General features: G+C 47.6%; 1 protein-coding gene across 1 annotated transcript; it reads left to right on the forward strand.

The window, feature by feature from the left end:
- The first annotated feature begins 15,395 nt into the window (after positions 1–15,395).
- On the forward strand, positions 15,396–18,959 carry LOC135056015 (putative nuclease HARBI1). The gene is made up of 4 exons (XM_063960704.1): positions 15,396–16,247; positions 16,332–16,704; positions 17,015–17,036; positions 18,340–18,959. Exons 1-3 carry the CDS (start codon positions 15,503–15,505, stop codon positions 17,016–17,018), a joined length of 1,122 nt encoding a protein of 373 aa, XP_063816774.1. The 5' UTR covers positions 15,396–15,502; the 3' UTR covers positions 17,019–17,036; positions 18,340–18,959.
- Positions 18,960–20,874: the final 1,915 nt, after the last annotated feature.

A 20,874-nucleotide genomic window follows, 5' to 3' on the forward strand; every position in this document is an offset into this window, starting at 1 on the left:
CGCGATTGCACCGCAATTTCAGCGTGATCGCTGAAATTGTTGATTGCTCCTGCCAGCGCAACCTGGCTGTGATGGCAGGAGACCCGCCACCATCCTTTTGATCAGAACGGCTGCTTGTGACGTCAAGCAGCCCGCCTGATCACGCCCTCGCTGCACCTCCCGTTCGGAAAACTCCGCCTCTGTTTCCCTGCCGCCGCCCCCGCAACGCTCCGTCACCACCTTGGAAACGGAGCGTTGCCGCCTGCCCCGCAAATGCCTCTGCCTGTCAATGAAGCAGAGGCTTTCGCATTTACTGTGGGTCACCCACAGTTTGCGATCCAAACTGAATTAGGCCCATAGTGTGATGAAATTGAGAAAATCTCCAAAGTGGAATCTCCTGCATTAGGAAATATCCCCGTCAGGTAGGAAGCTGGTTGGTCCCTGTCCCTGTCTCTCCTGTCATAGAAGCATAGAATAGAAGAGGAACATAGAATTTGATGGCAGATAACAAACACTTGGTCTATCTAGTCTGCCCATGAACACAAACACACACTTACACACAGGAGTGCATGAAGAGAGGAGAAGGCCTGTGTGCAGTCTCCATCTGGGCCCCCTCCTCTCTAGCCGGCATGCAGAGCCAGATTAAGGGGGAGTCTCTGCTAGAAGAAGCTGCACCGAGACAGTAAGTATAATTCTCTTTCTTTCTTTCTTTCTATTCTGTCTGCCTTAATGTGTAAAAAGGGGGACGCTGTCTGCCGTAATGTGTAAAAAGGGGATGCTGTCTGCCGTAATGTGTAAAAAGGGGGACGCTATCTGCCATAATGTGTAAAAAGGGGGACGCTGTCTGCCATACTGTGTAAAAAGGGCACGCGGTCTTCAGTAATGTGAAAAAAGGGGGACGCTGTCTGCCGTAATGTGTAAAAAGGGGACGCTGTCTGCCGTAATGTGTAAAAAGGGGGACGCTGTCTGCCATAATGTGTAAAAAGGGGGACGCTGTCTGCCATAAAGTGTAAAAAGGGCATGCTGTCTGCCATAATGTGTAAAAAGGGGACGCTGTCTGCCGTTATGTGTAAAAAGGGGGACGCTGTCTGCCATAATGTGTAAAAAGGGGACGCTGTCTGCCGTAATGTGTAAAAAGGGGAATCTGTCCGCCGTAAGGTGTAAAAGGTGCTCTACCTGGTGTAGTGGTGCTACTGTGTGGCGTAATTTGAATAATGGAGACTACTGTGCACCGTTATATGAATTGGTATTATTTTGTGGCCACACCCTTTCCCCACGAAGCCACGGCCCTATATTTTTTGTGCACACCTATGGCGCGCACTGCCCCTGTTTTACATGGAGGGGGAGCTCCGATGGCATTTCTTGCACACAGTGCTAAAATGTCTAGTTATGTCACTGTTGCTAGGTATCCATTTCTCTGGCCCTGAGCAGGTCCACCACTGATACAAACTCAACAAAGTTAGGGAGGGCCATGGTGGGAATCAAACCAATGACCTCAGTGTTGTGAGGCAGTAATGCTAACCATTGCACTATCCGTGCTGTCTTTTCACTCAAGGAAAACCGCAATCTTTTCAGCCCTGAAGGCCCTGCAGACATGGGTCTGCCGTGTAAGACTGAAATGCTGCCAATAGGGATGGAGCTTGAAGCATTGCCTTCAGGAAATAAGATAAAAGGTCAATGGGATATCCTGTAGGCCAGGGTATATTTACTAACATAGATGAAGAATTGATCAAAATCGTTGTTGTGTTTCCAGGACTAAAACACACATTTGCTAACATTTAAAAATGTATATAAAAATAATCTGTTAGTAAAGGTGTGTTTTAGACCCTGAAACCCAACATTGATTTAGATTTATTTTCAGCTATTTTAACTTGATAAAAATCTATGAATGTTGGCCTTTAGTAAGTATACCCCATCCAATGACGTGCAGTCAAGGGAGACAGGGGAGGCAGAGCCCCCTCTGCCATAATAGGTAAAATAACACAAAGATATTTAAAACTCATATTCTGTTTCACAATTATCTTCTTTGCATTTTTATAATCATTTTTGCCCAGTCCAGTCTTGATGGAAGGCAGCGAGATCTCTGCTTCCCACTGATAATTGTAAACTGGCTGAAGCAGGGGGCGAGGCCAAACTACGGGCTTTAAAAGGCCATTGAAAAACATGAGGAAAGAGGCAGCTGCCTCATTGATGTGTGGCGAGCCCACAAGGGGCTTTATTGCGCCCGCCCCCCCCTGCCCTCCGGGCATCTCAATGCCGGGATCCCGGCGTCAGTATGGTGACCGGCGATACCAACCCCAGTGATATATGTAACTTACAGTCCCATACATGCAAAGTGAGATTCTCTGTCCCTATTTCTTAACAATTTTTTTATGTGTTTTTGTGTTTTCATGGCAAAAATGTTGTTTTAGATATCCATTAATGCTCAGTATATGTAATAAAAATGATTGAAATTATATTAAATGAGATCTATAGCTATTGTTTTACTCGTTAAGAATCTTTTTCCTATCACAGCCCATATGCAAATAACAATTAAGTTATACAAATACAAGACTACAACTCAAATAATACAACAACCTTTATAACGAATGAAGTGTTATGAGCTAGAGGGGTCAATCCACAATTAGTCATTTATAAGCAGGTAGCTATGTTGATCATTACCATTAATATCCGCCAACTGCCAGTGTCCAGATCTACTTTAGTGGCAATTACATGACCCCTTAATGTATTCGGTCTATGTGTGTCCGATCCTTCCCTCCTCATTTTTACCTTTCCAGTCATAAGTGTAAAATGCAATAAAATCTACACATGTAAGCGTTTTTGATACATATTATTATTATTATGCACAAGAAACAAACAAAAACAAAACACATATAGCCGACTCTACATGGGCCCCGATAACATTAGGAGTGTATTATGTTGGAATTCAGTAAGTCAATTTGGCAGCATGCTGTAGAACCTTATATGATTAAATGGAGTAGCAGGAAGACTTTACAGTCTTCCAATCATTTCTCCATAACTACAGTTCGGCATGCAGTGTTCTGGGAGAGGGAAGGTCATCTTCACAGTTTGCAACGAAATTAAGGAGACTTTGCAAAGTCGTTGCCTGTAATGATAGCAGATATTACTGCTATTAAAGCTTTCTTTTGATGATCTGAGCATTAGAATTCTAATAAACATCCTAGTGACATTTGGTGGACCCCTTCGTTCTAAGTAAGCATTCGCTACCTCTCATACCAAGAAATGAAGACACGGAGACTTGAATTTGGCAGAAAAATTGCTAGCTATTAATTTGACCCTAACCATAGCAAACCTGTAATGAAAACTTTTGTTAAGATGCCGAATCAGCCGGCATATGGTGGCAGAAAAAAGAACGGCTCTATTAACTGACGCTAACCTTAAAGTGCTAAAATCAAAACCATCCTAATTTAATTACAAACTATCAACAACGGTAATAGGTGCTAGCTCCACCCCCACAGTGACTTCCCACCCTGATGGGTGCCCATTCCGCTGCCTCCCGGTCGGGTGGTCGAGCGGCCAATAAGTCGATGGAGGTGAGTGCACCTAAACCAAATCAAACTGTAAATCACTACAGCTTACCATACAACTACAAACTGCCGTTCTTTTCCGCCAATAAATAGCCAACGATAAAACCAGCCAACAATTCAATGCCAATGCACTCCGTGCCAGAACCTCTACCAACAGGGCGGGAGGGTGGGAAGGCAATTTCACCAATAAGAGAGAGACAAAATGGCTATCCTTCCCTATATATACTAACCCTCCCCTTTTCCAAAGGGCTGTACTTTCCTTTCCAGCTAGGTCCACCCCTCACAAGATGTTTAACTCATTCCTTTCCTATGCTGTCAATTCTCTCTCCTAAACATCCTAGTGACATTTGGTGGACCCCTTCGTTCTAAGTAAGCATTCGCTACCTCTCATACCAAGAAATAAAGACACGGAGACGTGAATTTGGCAGAAAAATTGCTAGCTATTTATTTGACCCTAACCATAGCAAACCTGTAATGAAAACTTTTGTTAAGATGCCGAATCAGCCGGCATATGGTGGCAGAAAAAAGAACGGCTCTATTAACTGACGCTAACCTTAAAGTGCTAAAATCAAAACCATCCTAATTTAATTACAAACTATCAACAACGGTAATAGGTGCTAGCTCCACCCCCACAGTGACTTCCCACCCTGATGGGTGCCCATTCCGCTGCCTCCCGTCGGGTGGTCGAGCGGCCAATAAGTCGATGGAGGTGAGTGCACCTAAACCAAATCAAACTGTAAATCACTACAGCTTACCATACAACTACAAACTGCCGTTCTTTTCCGCCAACAGCGAAAGACTCCTCCCCAGAGTCTTCGCACCGCCACCATAACCTCACCCTAACTCCTGCAACACTAGGAACAGATCCTCCAGGAAAAACATCATCCCCTCATTGGATAGGTGTACACCATCCGGCCGAAAAAGGTGACTGTCTCGGAACCGAATCCTAGGGTGGCGAACTACTTTGCCTCCGTGGGACAGCACCCACTTCGCCACCGCCCCATTCACCTTCTTTCTGGCCTCATCAATTACGCGTCCGTCCACCACACCTCGCCAACTCAATCTTGGCACCATCAAGGAGAACACCAATATGCAATTGGTCCATTCCGCGGCCACACTTGCCAGATCCTGTATCATGGCCCACCGCAACTCCAAAGATGTCCTCTTCCCCAGGTCGTTGCCACCTAGATGGACAACCAATACTCTAGGAACTCCATGCTTGCTGGCCTGACTAACTAGCCTACTCCTCAGATCTTTCCACATCATTCCTCGCCAACCAAGCCATCTAACTCCTTGAGCCCTAGGAAACCGCTGAGCCCCAGCCGAGGCTAAAAACTTTGCGGCCCAAAACACATACGAGTGGCCCACCACCCAAACGGTGAAGTCATCAACAAAACAACCTGAAGAGGAGGAAAAAAGGGGGTAAAATTGGTTACTAAATATCTACACCAATAATTCAGTAATTGCGTTAACCTGAAGGATCTGCCAAAAAGAAAAATTTTTGTTTCCGAATATTGCAGAAATCTCGGCCTAGCCGATCTGCCTGAGCTTTCGGCCAATTTGAAGCAGAACATGAACACACAAATGGGGAAGTTGAAAACAAAATTAATAAAATAAAAAGGGGGGGGGGGTAAAAAACAGGGTAAAACACGTAAGAACTCAGCTGGAGGTGAAAGCGTAAAACCTGCTGAGGGACTCTGATTAGAACAGATTAGCCGAATTGTGGATTAGAATTCAGTCCGTCAAGTCAGGCAAAAAAATCGCAAAATAACTCCAGACCCCCGCTGCCGGCTCGTGCCTGCAACGGCGAGTAGCTAATCCCTGAGTAGGATAAAAAAACGGGAAGACAAACAAAAACGCACAACACCATAACGTACTGAACTGTAACAATCATGATTAAACAACAGCAAGTGCAAAGAACGCATGCGCTAGCCAACATCCCATGCAACGGGGCGAATATACCGTCTGTAACTTGACGACTTCCATCGCCCCACCGCCTGGATCTCAGCCATGAAAAATCCCGCCGCCGCAGCCGACGTCGCAGCCCCTATGCGGAAGGAATGCGTCCCGAACGCAGCGGGTGGAAGGCCCAAGCTCACAAGACAGCGACCCAGCATCCAACGAAATTGATATTTCGGCACCGGCAGCCCATCATAATGCAGCAGCCATGACCCCCGACCGTCGGGCCATACTGCCTCATACTGCACTGCCAACCTTACTGGGCAAATGCTCTCATCAAGAGCCGGAACCAAAGTGACCCATCGACCTCTCCCCACTTGGTCCGTCTTAGAGCGACGCAATCTGCAAATCAAGGACCTCTCACCCACCACCACGTCTCCGAGAAGCATGCGCGAATCTGCTCGCCTTGAAGGCGCTACCAATTCGGAAACCCTAAAGGCCCCGTGGTAAGCCATTGAGAACGCCAAGCTAAACAACAGCGACTCAAACATGGACGATGCGACACCTCCCACCGCTCTGATGACAGCCGGCAACAAGGCCGCGTCAATGGGCCGCCTCCTGTCAGGCGGCGTCGGCGCGACTCGCGCCCATCCTTTCATCGCCTTCAGCAGAATCCCACTTTTCGTCACGTCGGGGACGCCCTTTATTTTGCTGAAAAACGAAATACCAGCCAAGTACCGGGATACCACCGCTCTGGACCTACCCGAAACATACAGCTGCCAAATAAAAGAAAGCATCATCTGATGCCCGCTCTTACCTTGCGAATTCCGTCCTTGAACAAACTCCTCCCACTCGCTCCAAGCTTGCCTGTAAGCCGTAAGCGTACTTGGCGCGACTGACCGCAACGCTAGACCCTCCAGTCCGGCCCGATCACCTGCCAAACATAACCGGGACAATGAAAACCATGCTCGTCGGCCTCGGGTGCCAACAAACAAAATCTTTCCCACTGCCCTCGTGATAACGCGTCAGCAATTCCGTTCTCCAGCCCCGGCACGTGCTGCGCGCGGAACCACACGTTTCGTCGTAGGCATGTCAACAGCAACTGCCCCAGCACCCGCAGAACGACCAGCGACTTCGCCCTCTGGTTATTAATCGCATGCACCACGCCCAGATTGTCACATCTAAACAAGATGCTGCGATGAGCCAGCCGATCGCCCCATACCTCCAGTGCTACCATAATGGGGAAAAGCTCCAGAAGCAAAAGGTCCTTAGTTAAACCTTCGCGATGCCATTCCGCCAGCCACGAGGCCGCGCACCAAGATCCCTCCAGATAGCAACCGAATCCAGAGGCACCCGCTGCATCGGTGAACAGCTGCAACCTAGCGCTGTCCACCATTGGGGCCTGCCATATACACACCCCGTTGAAGTCCTCTAGGAATGAGGCCCATACGGCCAAATCCCTCTTGATCTCTGAGGACAAACGCACAAAATGGTGTGGTCTGGCACACCCCGCAGTCGCCCTTTCTAACTTCCGGCAGAAGACCCTGCCCATCGGGATTACCCGACAAGCAAAGTTCAACATGCCCAGCAAGGACTGCGCCTGCCGCAGCGTGACCTTACGCGACCCTTCAAACCGGCAAATAGCATCGCGGAGCTTCACCACCTTGTCCTGAGGCAGCCGACACGATCCAGCCACCGTGTCAATCTCAATCCCCAAAAAGGACAAACAGGAGGACGGGCCCTCTGTTTTATCCTCGGCCACCGGAACGCCGAAGTGGAAAAACAGCGCTCTGATGCTGAAAAGCAAGCTGCCGCACCGAGGTGAATTTGCCGGACCTGCGCACAGGAAGTCATCGAGGTAATGGGCTACCCCGTGACCCCCTGACGAAGACTCCACGCACCAATGTAGAAACTTGCTAAAGCGCTCGAAAAATGAGCATGAAACGGAACATCCCATCGGCAAACATTTGTCGATGAAATACTCCGCTCCAATCCGGAGACCCAGAAAACGGAATGAGTCCGGATGTAATGGCAGCAACCGAAAAGCGGACTCAACATCAATCTTAGCCATGAGGGCCCCAGACCCGTAGCTGCGGACCATCTCCAACGCCTCGTCAAACGACTGATAGACCACCGAGCAATGAGCCGGCGGTATTGCGTCGTTGACCGACGCCCCCGACGGGTAAGAAAGATGCTGAATGAGCCGGAAAGCGCCTGGAGTCTTCTTGGGAACCACCCCCACTGGAGAGATGACCAAGTCATCCACCGGGGGTGATAAAAATGGTCCCTCCATCCTGCCCAACCTGACCTCCTTTTCTACTTTCTCCCTCAGTACTAACGGTAAGGCTCGGGCAGACTGGAGGTTCCGCTGGGCCCGCACGGACACTTCGCTCGCAACAGGCAAGCGAAACCCAAACTGAAAACCGTAAAACAAAAATTGTGCATCCTCCCTATTCGGATACCAGTCCAACCACCGGCCCATAGTTTCCAATTTAATTGGTGTTGGCGCTCTGTGGAGCGTTCCCGCCCGCGGCTTGCCTGGGGTAAGTTTGCTTACCCCGGGCACCCTGCCGACTGCCTTTGAAGCAGGAGGATGCAGGGTGGGAACCGCCACACTGCAGGCACGAGTGTCGAAAACGGCACTGTTTGCCGAAGGAACACGCTGCGTTGTTAAACGCGAAACATTTTCCTTTTGTGGCGGCTCGCCCCCCTACGCGGACGCCCGACCTTCCTGGCTTGGCCAATCCGCGCCGGACCCCTGGGCGGACGACCCTGCGCGGTGCCCGTCCGCCCCCGGCTTCCGGGGCTCATCAGCCTGTTGCGAAGCCCGCGTGACCTTGAGCCAGACCTCAACGTCCTTGAACCCAAAGTCCATGACCTGCAAACCGTCCTGCTTTTCCCTGAATTCCTGGTCGTACCTACGCCACTCTGATCCCGAAGACGTGCGCTGCATGTCATGCACGAGATGCAGGTACCGAATTATATTCATGTGTTCTGCCGGCCTGTCCTCCAGGTAACACGCCGTGAAGACCCAGAACCCGGCCAGCCAATTATCGAAGGTACGGAATGCCTCAGCCCCGATGCCCTTCTTTGCGGCCGCCACCTTATACTCTTTCTTCGTGTCCTTCGTCAATACGAACACGTCCACGAAGTCCCCTCTGCGAATCTTCCTGCGGCAGCTATCTCGCAGCCCCCGCATTACGGCAGTATAGTCGCAGAGCACGACACCGGGCAAATCGCGACGCTTCTTGGCCCTACGAGCTTCCACGCTAAGCCGCTTGCGCCTCTTCCGCCTTTTCTGCTGGCCCGCTGCCCTCTTGGCGAATTTCGTCGCCCGCCTCTTTGTCCTAGTCGTGCTACTGACTTCGGACGCCTGCGATGACAGAGAAGATGAAGAGGAGGAAGAGGAAGAACTACGAGAACTAGAGCTCGTGGAGGAAACCGATACCGACTGCACCACCTCACCTGATGCCGCCGACTGCTCCGACATGGAATCTTCCGTCGTGGCCAAACCGACATCTTCCTCCTCGAATTCTTCCATCTCCTCGTCTCTCAGCTCCCTGTAAAAGAGAAAGAAGCGGAGGACCCATCCAGCACTCGCGGCGCATGCCGCGCCCTCCGTGAGGGGGGCGTTGCCGCCGCGCGCTCCCGCGTGTCCTGCCCCGGCCCCTGTTCCAATTCTGCGGCGGCCGCCCCGAGCTCCCGGCAGGCGCGTGCCACACGCTGCGCTGCCGAAGCCTGCAGGCGCGCCGGAACGAACCGCCGCCCTCGGGGAGGCAGCCGCGGCTAGTGGCCCCAAAGCCTCCACCACCGTGGCCAGAGCAGACGCCAGCGCTCCGGAGGGGTCGGGACCCCCCCAAGACCCGGCCCTGGGCCCCAAGTGCCCTTCAACCGGGGCCCGCGCGCGACCACGCGCTCGCCGGCCGACCTGCGTGAACTGGGCACCTGACGCCCGCTGCCCCGGCGGGAAAGCGGAGGCACCCCTGTCGGTACCCGCACTGCCCTCGCTCTCCCCCTCCGAATACGCCCCCACCTCCTGCGGGTCGGAACTATCCGTCGCCGCTGAGGGGGGGCCGCCGCGAGCCCATGCGGTGCGTGCAACCGCCCTGCGGCCGCTAACCCATTCCCTGTCCCCCCTCCTCCCCCGCAAGCCGCTGGATTCCGGCTCCGGGGGAGTGATTTGGGGAGACCGGGAAACCCGCTGCGCACGGCGCCGCTCGCCGTGGGCACGGGGTCGCGCACATCCCGTGCGCGCGCCCCGTCACCTCTTGCTGCCGCACCTCTTTGGCCCACTCCTGCATTCCCCTGCCCGTCCCCTGCATATACTCTCCCCAATGACCTGCATCTCTCCCCCCGGCCCCCGCCGGCCTCCGGCTGCCGGGGCGATATTAGGGGAGACAGCAGGGCCGGCGGTGCCGCTGCGCGCACACGTGCGCGGCTGGCGGCGCCAGAGGTGAGCGTGGCCGTGCGCGCGCCCCATCGCTCTCAGCCAGAGAGCTCCCGCTTGCCGCCCTTGTAGGACCCGCCGCGCGAGGCTCCGTAACCAGCCCCGCGCGGCGAGCAGCCGATCCCAGTTTGGCCTCTCCCCCCCGCCCGGCACCTCCACTCGGCCGCGGCAGGGGCGATTGATAGAGGCCGCCTGCATATCCCCCGCCGGGCGCCCGCGCGCTGCTTCAGCAGCCGCTCCCGGAGGCGAGGGCCGCTGCCCGTCAACCTCCGGGCGGCCGTGCCGGACCCCCGGCCCACCCCGCCGGCCGCGCCCGCCCGGCAAAGCCGGCCCGGATCTCAGCGGCGAGGCCGACCTGGTCCGCCGCCCTGTGCTCCTGCCCGAGCCCATGGAGGCCCCGGGGGACGGGGCCCTGTCCCCCAGGCCTGCCACCCCTTCCCCCGGGCCAGCCCCACCGCCAGAAGCGCGGTACCGGGCTGGGGGCCCGGCGGAACGTCGAGGGCGGGTAGCCATTCCTACCACAATAAAGCAGGGAGAATATGTAGCTAAGAAGGGATGCAGGGAGCTTATAAATGCACCCCAATTAGGAAAAACCGCAGGGAAACTGGGAATGAAATTGGGAAGTTCTGCACTGCAGCACTCACCCACAACACAAGGCAATTTCACCAACAAGAGAGAGACAAAATGGCTATCCTTCCCTATATATACTAACCCTCCCCTTTTCCAAAGGGCTGTACTTTCCTTTCCAGCTAGGTCCACCCCTCACAAGATGTTTAACTCATTCCTTTCCTATGCTGTCAATTCTCTCTCCTTCTGTTACAAAATAAGAAAATACTGAAAATCTCTGTATTAAATAGCAGGCATTTCACATATTGGGGGTCATTCTGAGTTGATCGCTAGCTGAAAATGTTCGCTGTGCAGCGATGATGCAAAAAAATGGCACTTCTGCGCATGCGTATGCGGCGCAATGCGCACGCGCAACGTACTTTCACAACGGCCGATGTAGTTTAACACAAGGTCTAGCGAAGCTTTTCAGTCGCACTGCTGACCGCAGAGTGATTGACAGGAAGTGGGCATTTCTGGGTGTCAACTGACCGTTTTCAGGGAGTGTTCGGAAAAACGCAGGCGTGCCAGGAAAAATGCAGGCATGGCTGGGCGAACGCAGGGCGTGTTCGTGACATCAAATCCGGAACTGAACAGTCTGAAGTGATCGCAAGCGCTGAGTAGGTCTGGAGCTACTCTGAAACTGCACAAAAGTATTTTGTAGCCGTTCTGCGATCCTTTCGTTCGCACTTCTGCTAAGCTAAAATACACTCCCAGTGGGAGGCGGCATAGTGTTTGCACGGCTGCTAAAAACAGCTAGCGAGCGATCAACTCGGAATGACCCCCATTATACGCCAAGAAAAAGAGCACGTGTGCTGGGGGGTGGCTAACTGAATCCCACCACAATTATTTATAAAAATATATCAGCTATAAAATGACAATACGTAACAACAATATATTAAACGGAATAAAATGAGAACCATGGCCCTCATTCCGAGTTGATCGCTAAGAGTCATCGCATCGCAAATGTCCGAAATGTAAGTATCTGCGCATGCGCAAATGCGTGATTACGCATGCGCGACGACATACGTACGACAACTGTGCAAAATTACTTTGGAAAAAAAAACCCGTAACTGCCAAACGAAAACGAGGAGTGGCGTGGGCGTGGCGGAGGCGAGACTTCGCAATGCTCCGACATGGGCGTGAAAGTGGGCGTACTGTGTGGGAGTATGCAACTAGCATTGGGCGTTGTTTTCGCAAATAAACATTGTCGCTGTTAAAACTAACATAGGAAACCGTAGCACCATTCACGCAGCAGCAGAGTAGGTCTGCAGTTACTCTACATTTGCGAAGTACTGGTACAAGTGTGTATGCAGTAATTAGCAGTTAATTGGAGAGCACATTCATCTGATGTCCAATTACTTGTTAATTACTGAGCACATGAAAGTTACCAACCACCAATTGACTGAACACACATTACATGTTTATTCTACTCACATATTAATCTCACACACTGTCAAATAAGGTTGTTATTTGTGTTTACCTTGGTGTGTAAGCATTTTGTTGAAATGTTTTAATGTGTGTTAGACTACTAAATACAAACAAGTTACATTTTTAGATAAAGTTATAGAATTCTGCTACATTCTTATCAATTAACCAACAGCCACATAATGCAGCATACACTATGATTTAGTTTTAAAAGTCACACTAATATATGTTTATAATATCTGACAATGTTTTCAATGATGTCATGTTGACCAAAGATATTTAATCAAGTTGTCGTGTCTGTTTTATTAATATGGACATTAAAGTGTGGTGCAAAGCATACCTTTTTTTTTAAATTATTTTGAATTTTAAGGAGAATTAGCAGATTGGTCACCAAGTGTCTATATGTTGACCTAATCTTTTGTTAACTAAGATTTTGCTAATGCATTACCTTCAAGAAATTGCACACATTTGTAATATGTTTTTTTTATTACGGGAAGAATATTACACAACATTTAAACATGGCTCCACATGAGTCTCACAGGCAGAGATAGACCAAGCACCAAGCAGATGGCACTGACAATAATTAGATAGCAGAACTCAGTACTCTGCAAATTTCTGCTTCTGACAAAAGTATCTTTTAAATGCATAAATTAAACATATTACACACCCTGCCACACACAAATTTGATACCAAATGAAAAAGAATTAGTATCCACCACACAAACACAACAATACACAGCACACTAGTGAGAGGAAGATGGCTCTGTTGTTTGTTAAAAGAAACTCACAGGCTACAATTCCTCCAAACAGAAAAAAGACATTTCACTAAGAGGGAGTGATCCATTCTGGCCACACAAGCCAACTCCAAAATAACATAGAGGCAACTACAAAAACATGGGTGCTGCCCATCTGGAGAGACATCACTTTCTTCTTTTTCTCCCCGCCTGAGGCTGATCTTCTTTGCTTGGTCTGCGGAGTGACCTTCGTTGGGCCTGCCCAGTGGCCTGTTCTTCCTGGGCAGGGGCAGGGGAGGGAGCCGATGTGGTTGGCTCTCTGCCACTGTGGGCAAGGGAGACAGCGATGGCCTGGAGCCCTTGCAAGATGTTATTTGCAAGGGTTTGGTTTGAGGAGGCCAGTTGTTCTTGGGCCTGCCTGATCTCTGCCAGACCTTGGCAGAGTTGAGCAACACCTTGCTCAACACAGGTTCGGATCTCAGTGAGCCGGACAGCTATCTGGCTTACCTCCCGGATGACCCCGTCTTGAAATGTGTTTAGGCTCTCACCATACCTAGCAATTTCAAGCAGGATCTCCGGGATAGCAGAGGGTTGGGTGGGGGGGCCAGTAGGAACCTGCATAGGTGGGTTTTGTTGGCCCACACTGCCAGACCCACTAGGTCCCTCCACCTCAGCCTCAACCACATAACCGGCCTGTGACTCAAACTGTTCACCCCCCTGTGCTGTGTTTTGTGCCAAGCAAATAGAAGAATGTGTGGGGAAAAAGTTGGAGTATAAATTAGTAAAAGATTCTAAATACAGTTCAAATTACAGACAAATAAATGTGTAAACTTACCTTCCAAGTCATGTCCCGTCAGAATCTCAGGCAGGTCCGTGTCCATATGAGACACCCCTTGGCCCTCCTCATAACTGACACAGTCCATCGCCATCTCCTCCAAGTCAGTATACTCCACAGCGACAGGTGGTCCACCCCCTGTAGCCCTTGAGGCATTCCACTCCGCAGCCCTCTTTGCCTTCAGGCGGGATTTGAAGTCAGCCCACCTACATATGTATTGTGAAAGAGGGACAAAGTTGAGTATTATTATTGGTTGTAGAAAATATATAGCACACATGTTCTGCTTGTGTTTGCTAGACAGAACATGATATGTAACTATATTTTTTGAACAACTTAGCACAGAAAATGGATTGTCAAGATGCACTTACCGTCGTCTCACTTCCTGTGATGTTCTGACGACAGAGCCAACTTCATTCACAGATTTTGTGATGTCTCTCCATATGCGTTCTTTTGAAGCAGCACCCATGTTTTTTGGCCCTCTATGTATTTTGGCCATGGCCTGCGTGACCAAGACACGCAACTCCCTCTTAGTGAATGCAGGCTGTCTTTTTTTCCGTCTGGAGGTAGCCTGTGAGGTTTCTTCTTGTTGTTCATCTCCATCTTCCTCCTCACTAGCAGCTTCTGTCTGCTGTGTTTGTGTGGCTAAAGTCAATTCTCCCTCAGTTGGCTCACTATGTGTGTGTGGCAGGGTATCCACACTCAATTGTTGAGGTTCAGAAGCAGAAATTTGCAGAGTACTAGGTCCTGCCTCCACATCCGCAGAGGCTGATTCTAACAAGCGCCTTTGCCACTCTAAGCGTTGTTTCTGCAATGCCATCTGCTGCTCTGCAATGCGGTCTAGCTCTGCTGCGATTTGCTCACGAGAAGCCATGTTTGTGATGACGTGTACGCCGAGGTGTGTGCGCTTATATACCTACGTGCGAATAGTTAATTCACACAGGTGTACACTATTAATCTGGTGAATGATTGCACTGCTTATTTAAGGGCCGAGTTTGCACGCTGTGAGTGTAGGTAGTATGGAGTTTCATTTGTTTGTTGGCTTGTGCGTGAAGGTGCTAGTGGAATTTGCAGAGTGAGTAATTGTCAAGCATACCTTTGTCCTTTCGTTTGCGTTTGGAATATAGACAGTGTTGCATTGTTTATGCAATTTTTGGTTTGTGAGTATTGTGGAAATGTTATTGTTAATTTTTGGAAGTCAAAGTGTTTTATTAATGTTTTTTTGTTTAATTATTTAATCCTATATATATTTGGCAAGTCCATTTGTGAAAATAAACATGTGCTTATTATTTGTGACTATCATTTGTGTTCTCTTGTAGGTGCTTGTTTTTGGGTCATATAACCCTTTGCTATTTATTTGGATTGGTGTGCTAGGGAACACCAAGTTTTCCTTTCTTTTGGAGCAGGTAAGTGTCCTTGGCCTGTATTGGTGGCTGTTTGTTTTAATGTTCTGTATGTTATTTGTGACTATCATTTGTGTTCTCTTGTAGGTGCTTGTTTTTGGGTCATATAACCCTTTGCTATTTATTTGGATTGGTGTGCTAGGGAACACCAAGTTTTCCTTTCTTTTGGAGCAGGTAAGTGTCCTTGGCCTGTATTGGTGCCTGTTTGTGTTTTGTAAAATATTTTTTTTTTTTTTTTTTTTGGCCTTTTGGCTAAACAAATTTTTTTTTTACCAGGATTGATCTGCAAAGTAGTGTTTGTCTTTCCTGGTCTAGCTACTAAATGCCTATTATTTTTTGTTTGTGGTTTTTTATTGGTGTTAGTGAAGTTTTTTATGCAGAGAAATGTACCCATATTTTTTTTTTGGAAATTGTAAAAATAACATATGTATTTTTATTTAAATTTGTTCTTTATTTGTTATTTGCCAATTTTTTTTACATTTTGGACATGAATTCAACACAGAAAAAATGTACGCTCCTGCAGTAAGTTGACACCACATTTGTCAAACCATTTTATTGTAGTATATTTGTCAAACTTTAGTTTTGTATTCTTCATCTTTGTTTTTTTTTTTTTTTTTTAAAAAGTGTGTGATGTCAATATATATTGCAGCAGAAGCCCTACCTCCCCAACCCACGCCAGCACTCCCACCCCAACCGCAAGCCCCACAACCACAGCCGGCTCCTCATCAACCAAGGCAACGGAGGCGTGCTAGGCCACCAATTTTCCGAACCCGTGTCCTACTTTTTGGGATGCCAGATGATGTGGTGGTGCGTAGATACCGGCTGCCACCACATCTAATCCTAGACACTCTCTCCATAATAGAGAGTGATCTGGAGTCTGAAATTCGGTATCCTACAGCAATACCACCATTGACACAATTCCTTGCAGTGTTACATTTTTTGGCTACAGCCTCATATCAGCATGTTGTGGGAGACCTGGTTGGCATGTCGCAGGGCCAGTTCAGTAAGGTCCTGCGGCGTGTCTGCCAGGCTTTCCTAAAGCGGGTGAAGCAGTTCATTGATATGCCTTTGGATGTTGGTGCCCTAGATGTGGTGAAGCGGCAATTTGCGGAAGGTGGTAGTCGCTTCCCACATGTTATTGGGGTTGTGGATGGCACACATGTTGCTATTCAGCCACCAAGACATAATGAAGAAATTTTTAGAAACAGGAAACTGTTTCATTCTCTGAATGTAATGGTTGTTTGTGGGCCATCCCTCCAGATCCTTTCCCTGAATGCAAAGTTTACTGGAAGTTCCCATGATGCATATGTCATTAGACAATCAGGGATATGGCAGAGATTAAGATCAAGTCAACGAGCAGACATGTGGTTATTGGGTGAGTTTTTGCTTTAATTTTTGAAACAAACAAAAATAACTTGACAAATATACTATTTTGAAATATTGGATTATCTACCAACAGGAGACCGTGGATATCCTTGCACCCCCTGGCTCATGACTCCTTACCGTAATCCCAGGCCAGGACCACAGATGGCATTTAACTCCGCGCTTACTGCCACTAGGCAGCTGGTGGAGCGCACAATTGGTGTCCTTAAAGGGCGGTTTCGTGTGCTCCACCGCACTGGTGGCGACATCATGTATTCGCCGGAGATGGCAAGTAAAATAGTGGTCCTGTGCGCAATACTACATAATATCGCGGTAAGGAGTAGTGTAGAGCTTCCTCAGGCAGAGGAATTGCCTGATGAGGAGCCAGGGGTTGGTCCACGCTTCGGTGGGGGGAGTGTGACACGGAGGGGGAGCCAAGTGAGGGCAAGAATTGTTGCAGAATATTTCAGGTATAGTGTTTTTATATTTTATATTTGCAGAAATAATACAACACAGTATGCTTATGTTTTTTAAACCATGATTGCATTTTGTATGATCTTGTAAAGTGATTGGGTAAGGCTTTTGTTGTGTTGGAATGGGTAATTGTTTTTTTTTATCAAAAACCAAAAACACGTAAAGCTTACAATGTTTTTTTAGTAATTTAAATACTGTAATGTTAATAAATAGTGTACTTATTTATTTTATATCCTCAAATCCTGATTCTGGAACCAAACACACAAACAAATGATACTCAATGTTTCACACTTTGTGACTGTCCAGCTGAATGATCACACGAACTGTGGTGAGTACACAGATATGTATAGTAATTTTATCTAAAGTCTGTGTCTCTGTGTGTGTTTTGTTTTCTTAAATTTGTGTTCAAAACATTTTCGCTTCTGCTAATGCGAATTTCCGCTCGTGCCAAATAACACTCTGCTCTTCACAGCATTGCTTAGAGCAATAAAGTTATTAGAAATGACAACATAGATTTTTGACCAATCACATGCTAACAGACACTATAAATATATGCCCAAATAAGGAAAACGCCATTGCCATGATGCGTGCAGCACCGTTCACCAGGCGGGAGCTCCGCGTGCTGGTTGCGGTGATGGACCGCCGCGTAGGCCGCGTTGGGCGCTTCATCCCCAATCGGGTGAAGCGCGAGGCCTACGCGGAGGTCCGCCGCCTGCTGCGGACTCGCGTCCGCAGCAGGCGGACAATCATCCAGCTAGAAAGGAGGTGGAGTGATCTCCGTAGGAGGACTCCAGATTTGTTGGCGGAGATCCGCCAGCAAATTCGGGCTCTGCATACACGAAGTAAGTTACCTTACATAATGTTTTTGTTCAAAATTGTGCTACTGTGTTTTTTTCCAAGTTTAGGGCTTCCGGAATTTATGGTTCCATTGTTCAATACAATGTGCACTGCAGGGGAAGCATATGTAACATGTGCAGAGAGAGTAATTTTTGGGTGGGGTATGTTAAATCTGCATATAAATTTGCATTGTTAAAATAAAGCAGCATGTATTTACCCTGCCCATAATTACTCAAACCAACAAAATCTAACTCTCTCTGCACATGTTATATCTGCCACCCCTGCAGTGCACATGCTTTTGGCCAATTGCAAACGAAATTCCTGCTGTAATCCCCTTGGAATTTCAATCATTTTACAGTAAATGGTAGGCTAATTGCAACCTGCTGTGTCCTTTTTTGGAAATTATGACACTGTGTGTGGTTAGGGAAAACAGTACTGACTGTAGCAAAGTAACACCAAACAAGTGCCTGTTTCAAAAAAATAAGAAGCAGGCAGGAAAAAGAACCAAAAAACTTGATCAGTGCTGGCTATATAATAAGGTTCCTGGAATAGTAATCTGGTGATGTTGCCTAGACCAATCACTATGACTCAATTGACTAGATGAAGGAATGAGCTTCAAAGTAAAAATTTGGACTCATTTTGTTTGCTGTGGCCAACATGAAGAGGATCTTAACATGTTTGCTTTGCTATTACAAAAAAAACCACATTTAACATTGAACAGAACATTGAGAAAAGAAATTGATTACTAAGTAATTTCTCATGTTTACAAAATTTGTACACAATTATCATTCTAGGACAACAACAACGGCAAAACTCACCACCCCCTTCCCCTTCCCACTCCCCCTCACCTTCACACTCCCCCTCCCCTTCTCACTCCCCCTCCCCTTCTCACTCCCCCTCCCCTTCTCACTCCCCCTCCCCTTCACAGTCCCCCTCAGCTTCCCAGTCCACCTCATCTTCCCAGTCCACCTCAGCTTCCCAGGCCCCATCAGCTTCCCTGGCCCACTCCACTTTCCATTCCCCTTCTCACCACACCTCTCCATCTCTTTCTGGGACCCCTTCTCCTCCTTCCCATACCCCTTCTCCTTCTAATTCTACATCCCAATCTGAACCCCCCACACCCTCTATTGCCTTAACTTTCTCTCCGCCCCCCTCGCCCTCTCAATCAGACCCCCCCTCTGAAATTGGCAACCAAATCCAGCCTCCTTCCCCCATCCAGCCTCCTGCCCCAATCCCTCCTCCTTCCCCAATCCCTCCTCCTTCCCCAATCCCTCCTCCTTCCCCAATCCCTCCTCCTTCCCCCATCCAGCCACCTTCCCCCATCCAGCCAACATCCCCACCCAGTGAATGGGCAGAGGAAGCCCCTGCAGACCGGTCCGGGAGTCTTGAGGTTGCCGTGGAAAGTAAGTTTTGTTTTATAATGAAAAAAATGATTACCCACTTACACTTACAATGTCAAAACATGCAGTGTTGTACTGTTAGAATTCTTGGACCCTGGTCAAATATTTGAAAATTTCATCATGGTGTACATGTTGCCTTGACATATTTGTGAGTGTCATTATATGTACAGTGTGTATGTGTGCAATGTTTTGTGTGTCCACTCTAGGTTGACACTCATTAGGTAGCCAGGGTTGCCAGGAGAACAGGGTTTATATGTGTTAGTTTTTCTGGTAAACAGTTAGACCTGAGTGGAGTTTAGTATGTTGTTTGCCTTTTACACTTGGGCCTGTGTAGTCTGAATATTTACACTTACAAATCACATGCTTCACTTTGTTATGCAGCCTAATGACACACTGTTTTTTTGTGTGAAAGTTACATTCTCAAAATTACTAATTGTTCTACTCAAACCTGTTTGCACTTATTTAGTAAGGGCAGCTTTCAGGGAGTGTGGGAATGCTATGATATGTTGGCCTTCTGAAGATGTGGATATGCAGTGTGATGATGCAGGACCAACCCCCTAAAAATAAAATACAAATAAAACAACAAATGGGAATGAATGCCAACATGGTGTAACATTGACGAAGATGGTAGTTATCTTTAACATGGGATGTCGGACATAGCAACCAATAAGATTATACTTTAAAAATTGGGATCCACTTCTACAATATAATAATCATATTTTTGCTTGATTGCTATGGGCAACGTTCCATCTTAAATATAACTCACATAGTAGTAAATTTAACACATGGTCTGGAACACTTTAAAATCTGATAAAAAGGCTGAGCAGGCTTGTGTGTTCTGCTAATGATTGTACCATAAAACAGGCAGGATGTAGTAACTTTGCCATTAAAGCAGGCCTGTCCAAACTGCGGCACTCCAACTGTTGAGAAACTACACATCCCAGCATGCCCTGACACAGCTTTGCCATTCCCTGACCACAAAACTGTGTAAAGGCATGCTGGTATATGTAGTTTCACAACAGCTGGAGTCCAGCAGTTTGGACATGCCAGCATTTAAGTGTGCTTTGCGCCTTGCTTGGATAATAATTAATGTAATTAAGTTATTAATGTTTGTGTTGCATCTTAATTTCAGATGTTGCAGTTGGAGATCCTACAAGTTTATCCGGGATTCTTTACACCATGCGCCTACACCTGCAAGGAATAATGACTTGTGTTGACCAATTGCAAAAATTTGCTTGATTTTGATTATTTGTTTTAAAAATAAAAAAAATATTAACCAAAAAAAAATAAAAAAGTTGATTAAAGTTAACCGGGTGTTGTGTTTATTAATGCAAAAAAGGATCAGCAGATTGGCAGGCAGAATTTGTTAGCCAAAAAAATTACACACATCTAACGTTACATTTTTAACCAAAAATACAGGAGATTATTGTGTTAAGAAACATGTAAAAACCTTCATTCACAAACAACACCTTTTTAAAAAAAAAAAAAAGTGAAAAAAAAAACAAAACTATTTTACACTTTTACATGTTGATGGGCAATTATGGCAACAAAGTGTTAATCTGGTTTTTTTTACAGACTTAATTGTTTAGGAACATTATCAATCATTACACTAATTGGGTTCGTAATTGAAAAGGGCTTGTGGACTTTAAAAGGAAAGGTGTAATTTCACTTAATAGCCAAAAAAAACTTTTTGGTGCGTTTTACCTTAAAAGTGTGCAATTTTACGGTAAAATGTGTAAATCTACTCAAACTTAGTATTTTTACGATTAAATATGTGTTATTGCGATGGTTTCGCAATGCTGCGATGGTTTCGCATTACTGCGATGTCATTTGGCGTACGCCCACTTTGTGTAATGCTGCGTGCGAATTTGCTAAAATACGTTGAGGGCGGAGGTTCGCAAATTTACTACATTAACGCAACTTTGCGAA

This window comes from Pseudophryne corroboree, chromosome 3, assembly GCF_028390025.1.
Source record: "Pseudophryne corroboree isolate aPseCor3 chromosome 3, aPseCor3.hap2, whole genome shotgun sequence".
Classification (NCBI taxonomy): Eukaryota; Metazoa; Chordata; class Amphibia; order Anura; family Myobatrachidae; genus Pseudophryne; species Pseudophryne corroboree.

Bases quoted from the DNA above. Each gene is read 5' to 3' on its own strand.
- LOC135056015 (XM_063960704.1), top strand. From the start codon at position 15,503: ATGTCAATATATATTGCAGCAGAAGCCCTACCTCCCCAACCCACGCCA. The intron at 16,248-16,331 runs GTGAGTTTTTGC...ATCTACCAACAG, and splicing joins AGCAGACATGTGGTTATTGG to GAGACCGTGGATATCCTTGC.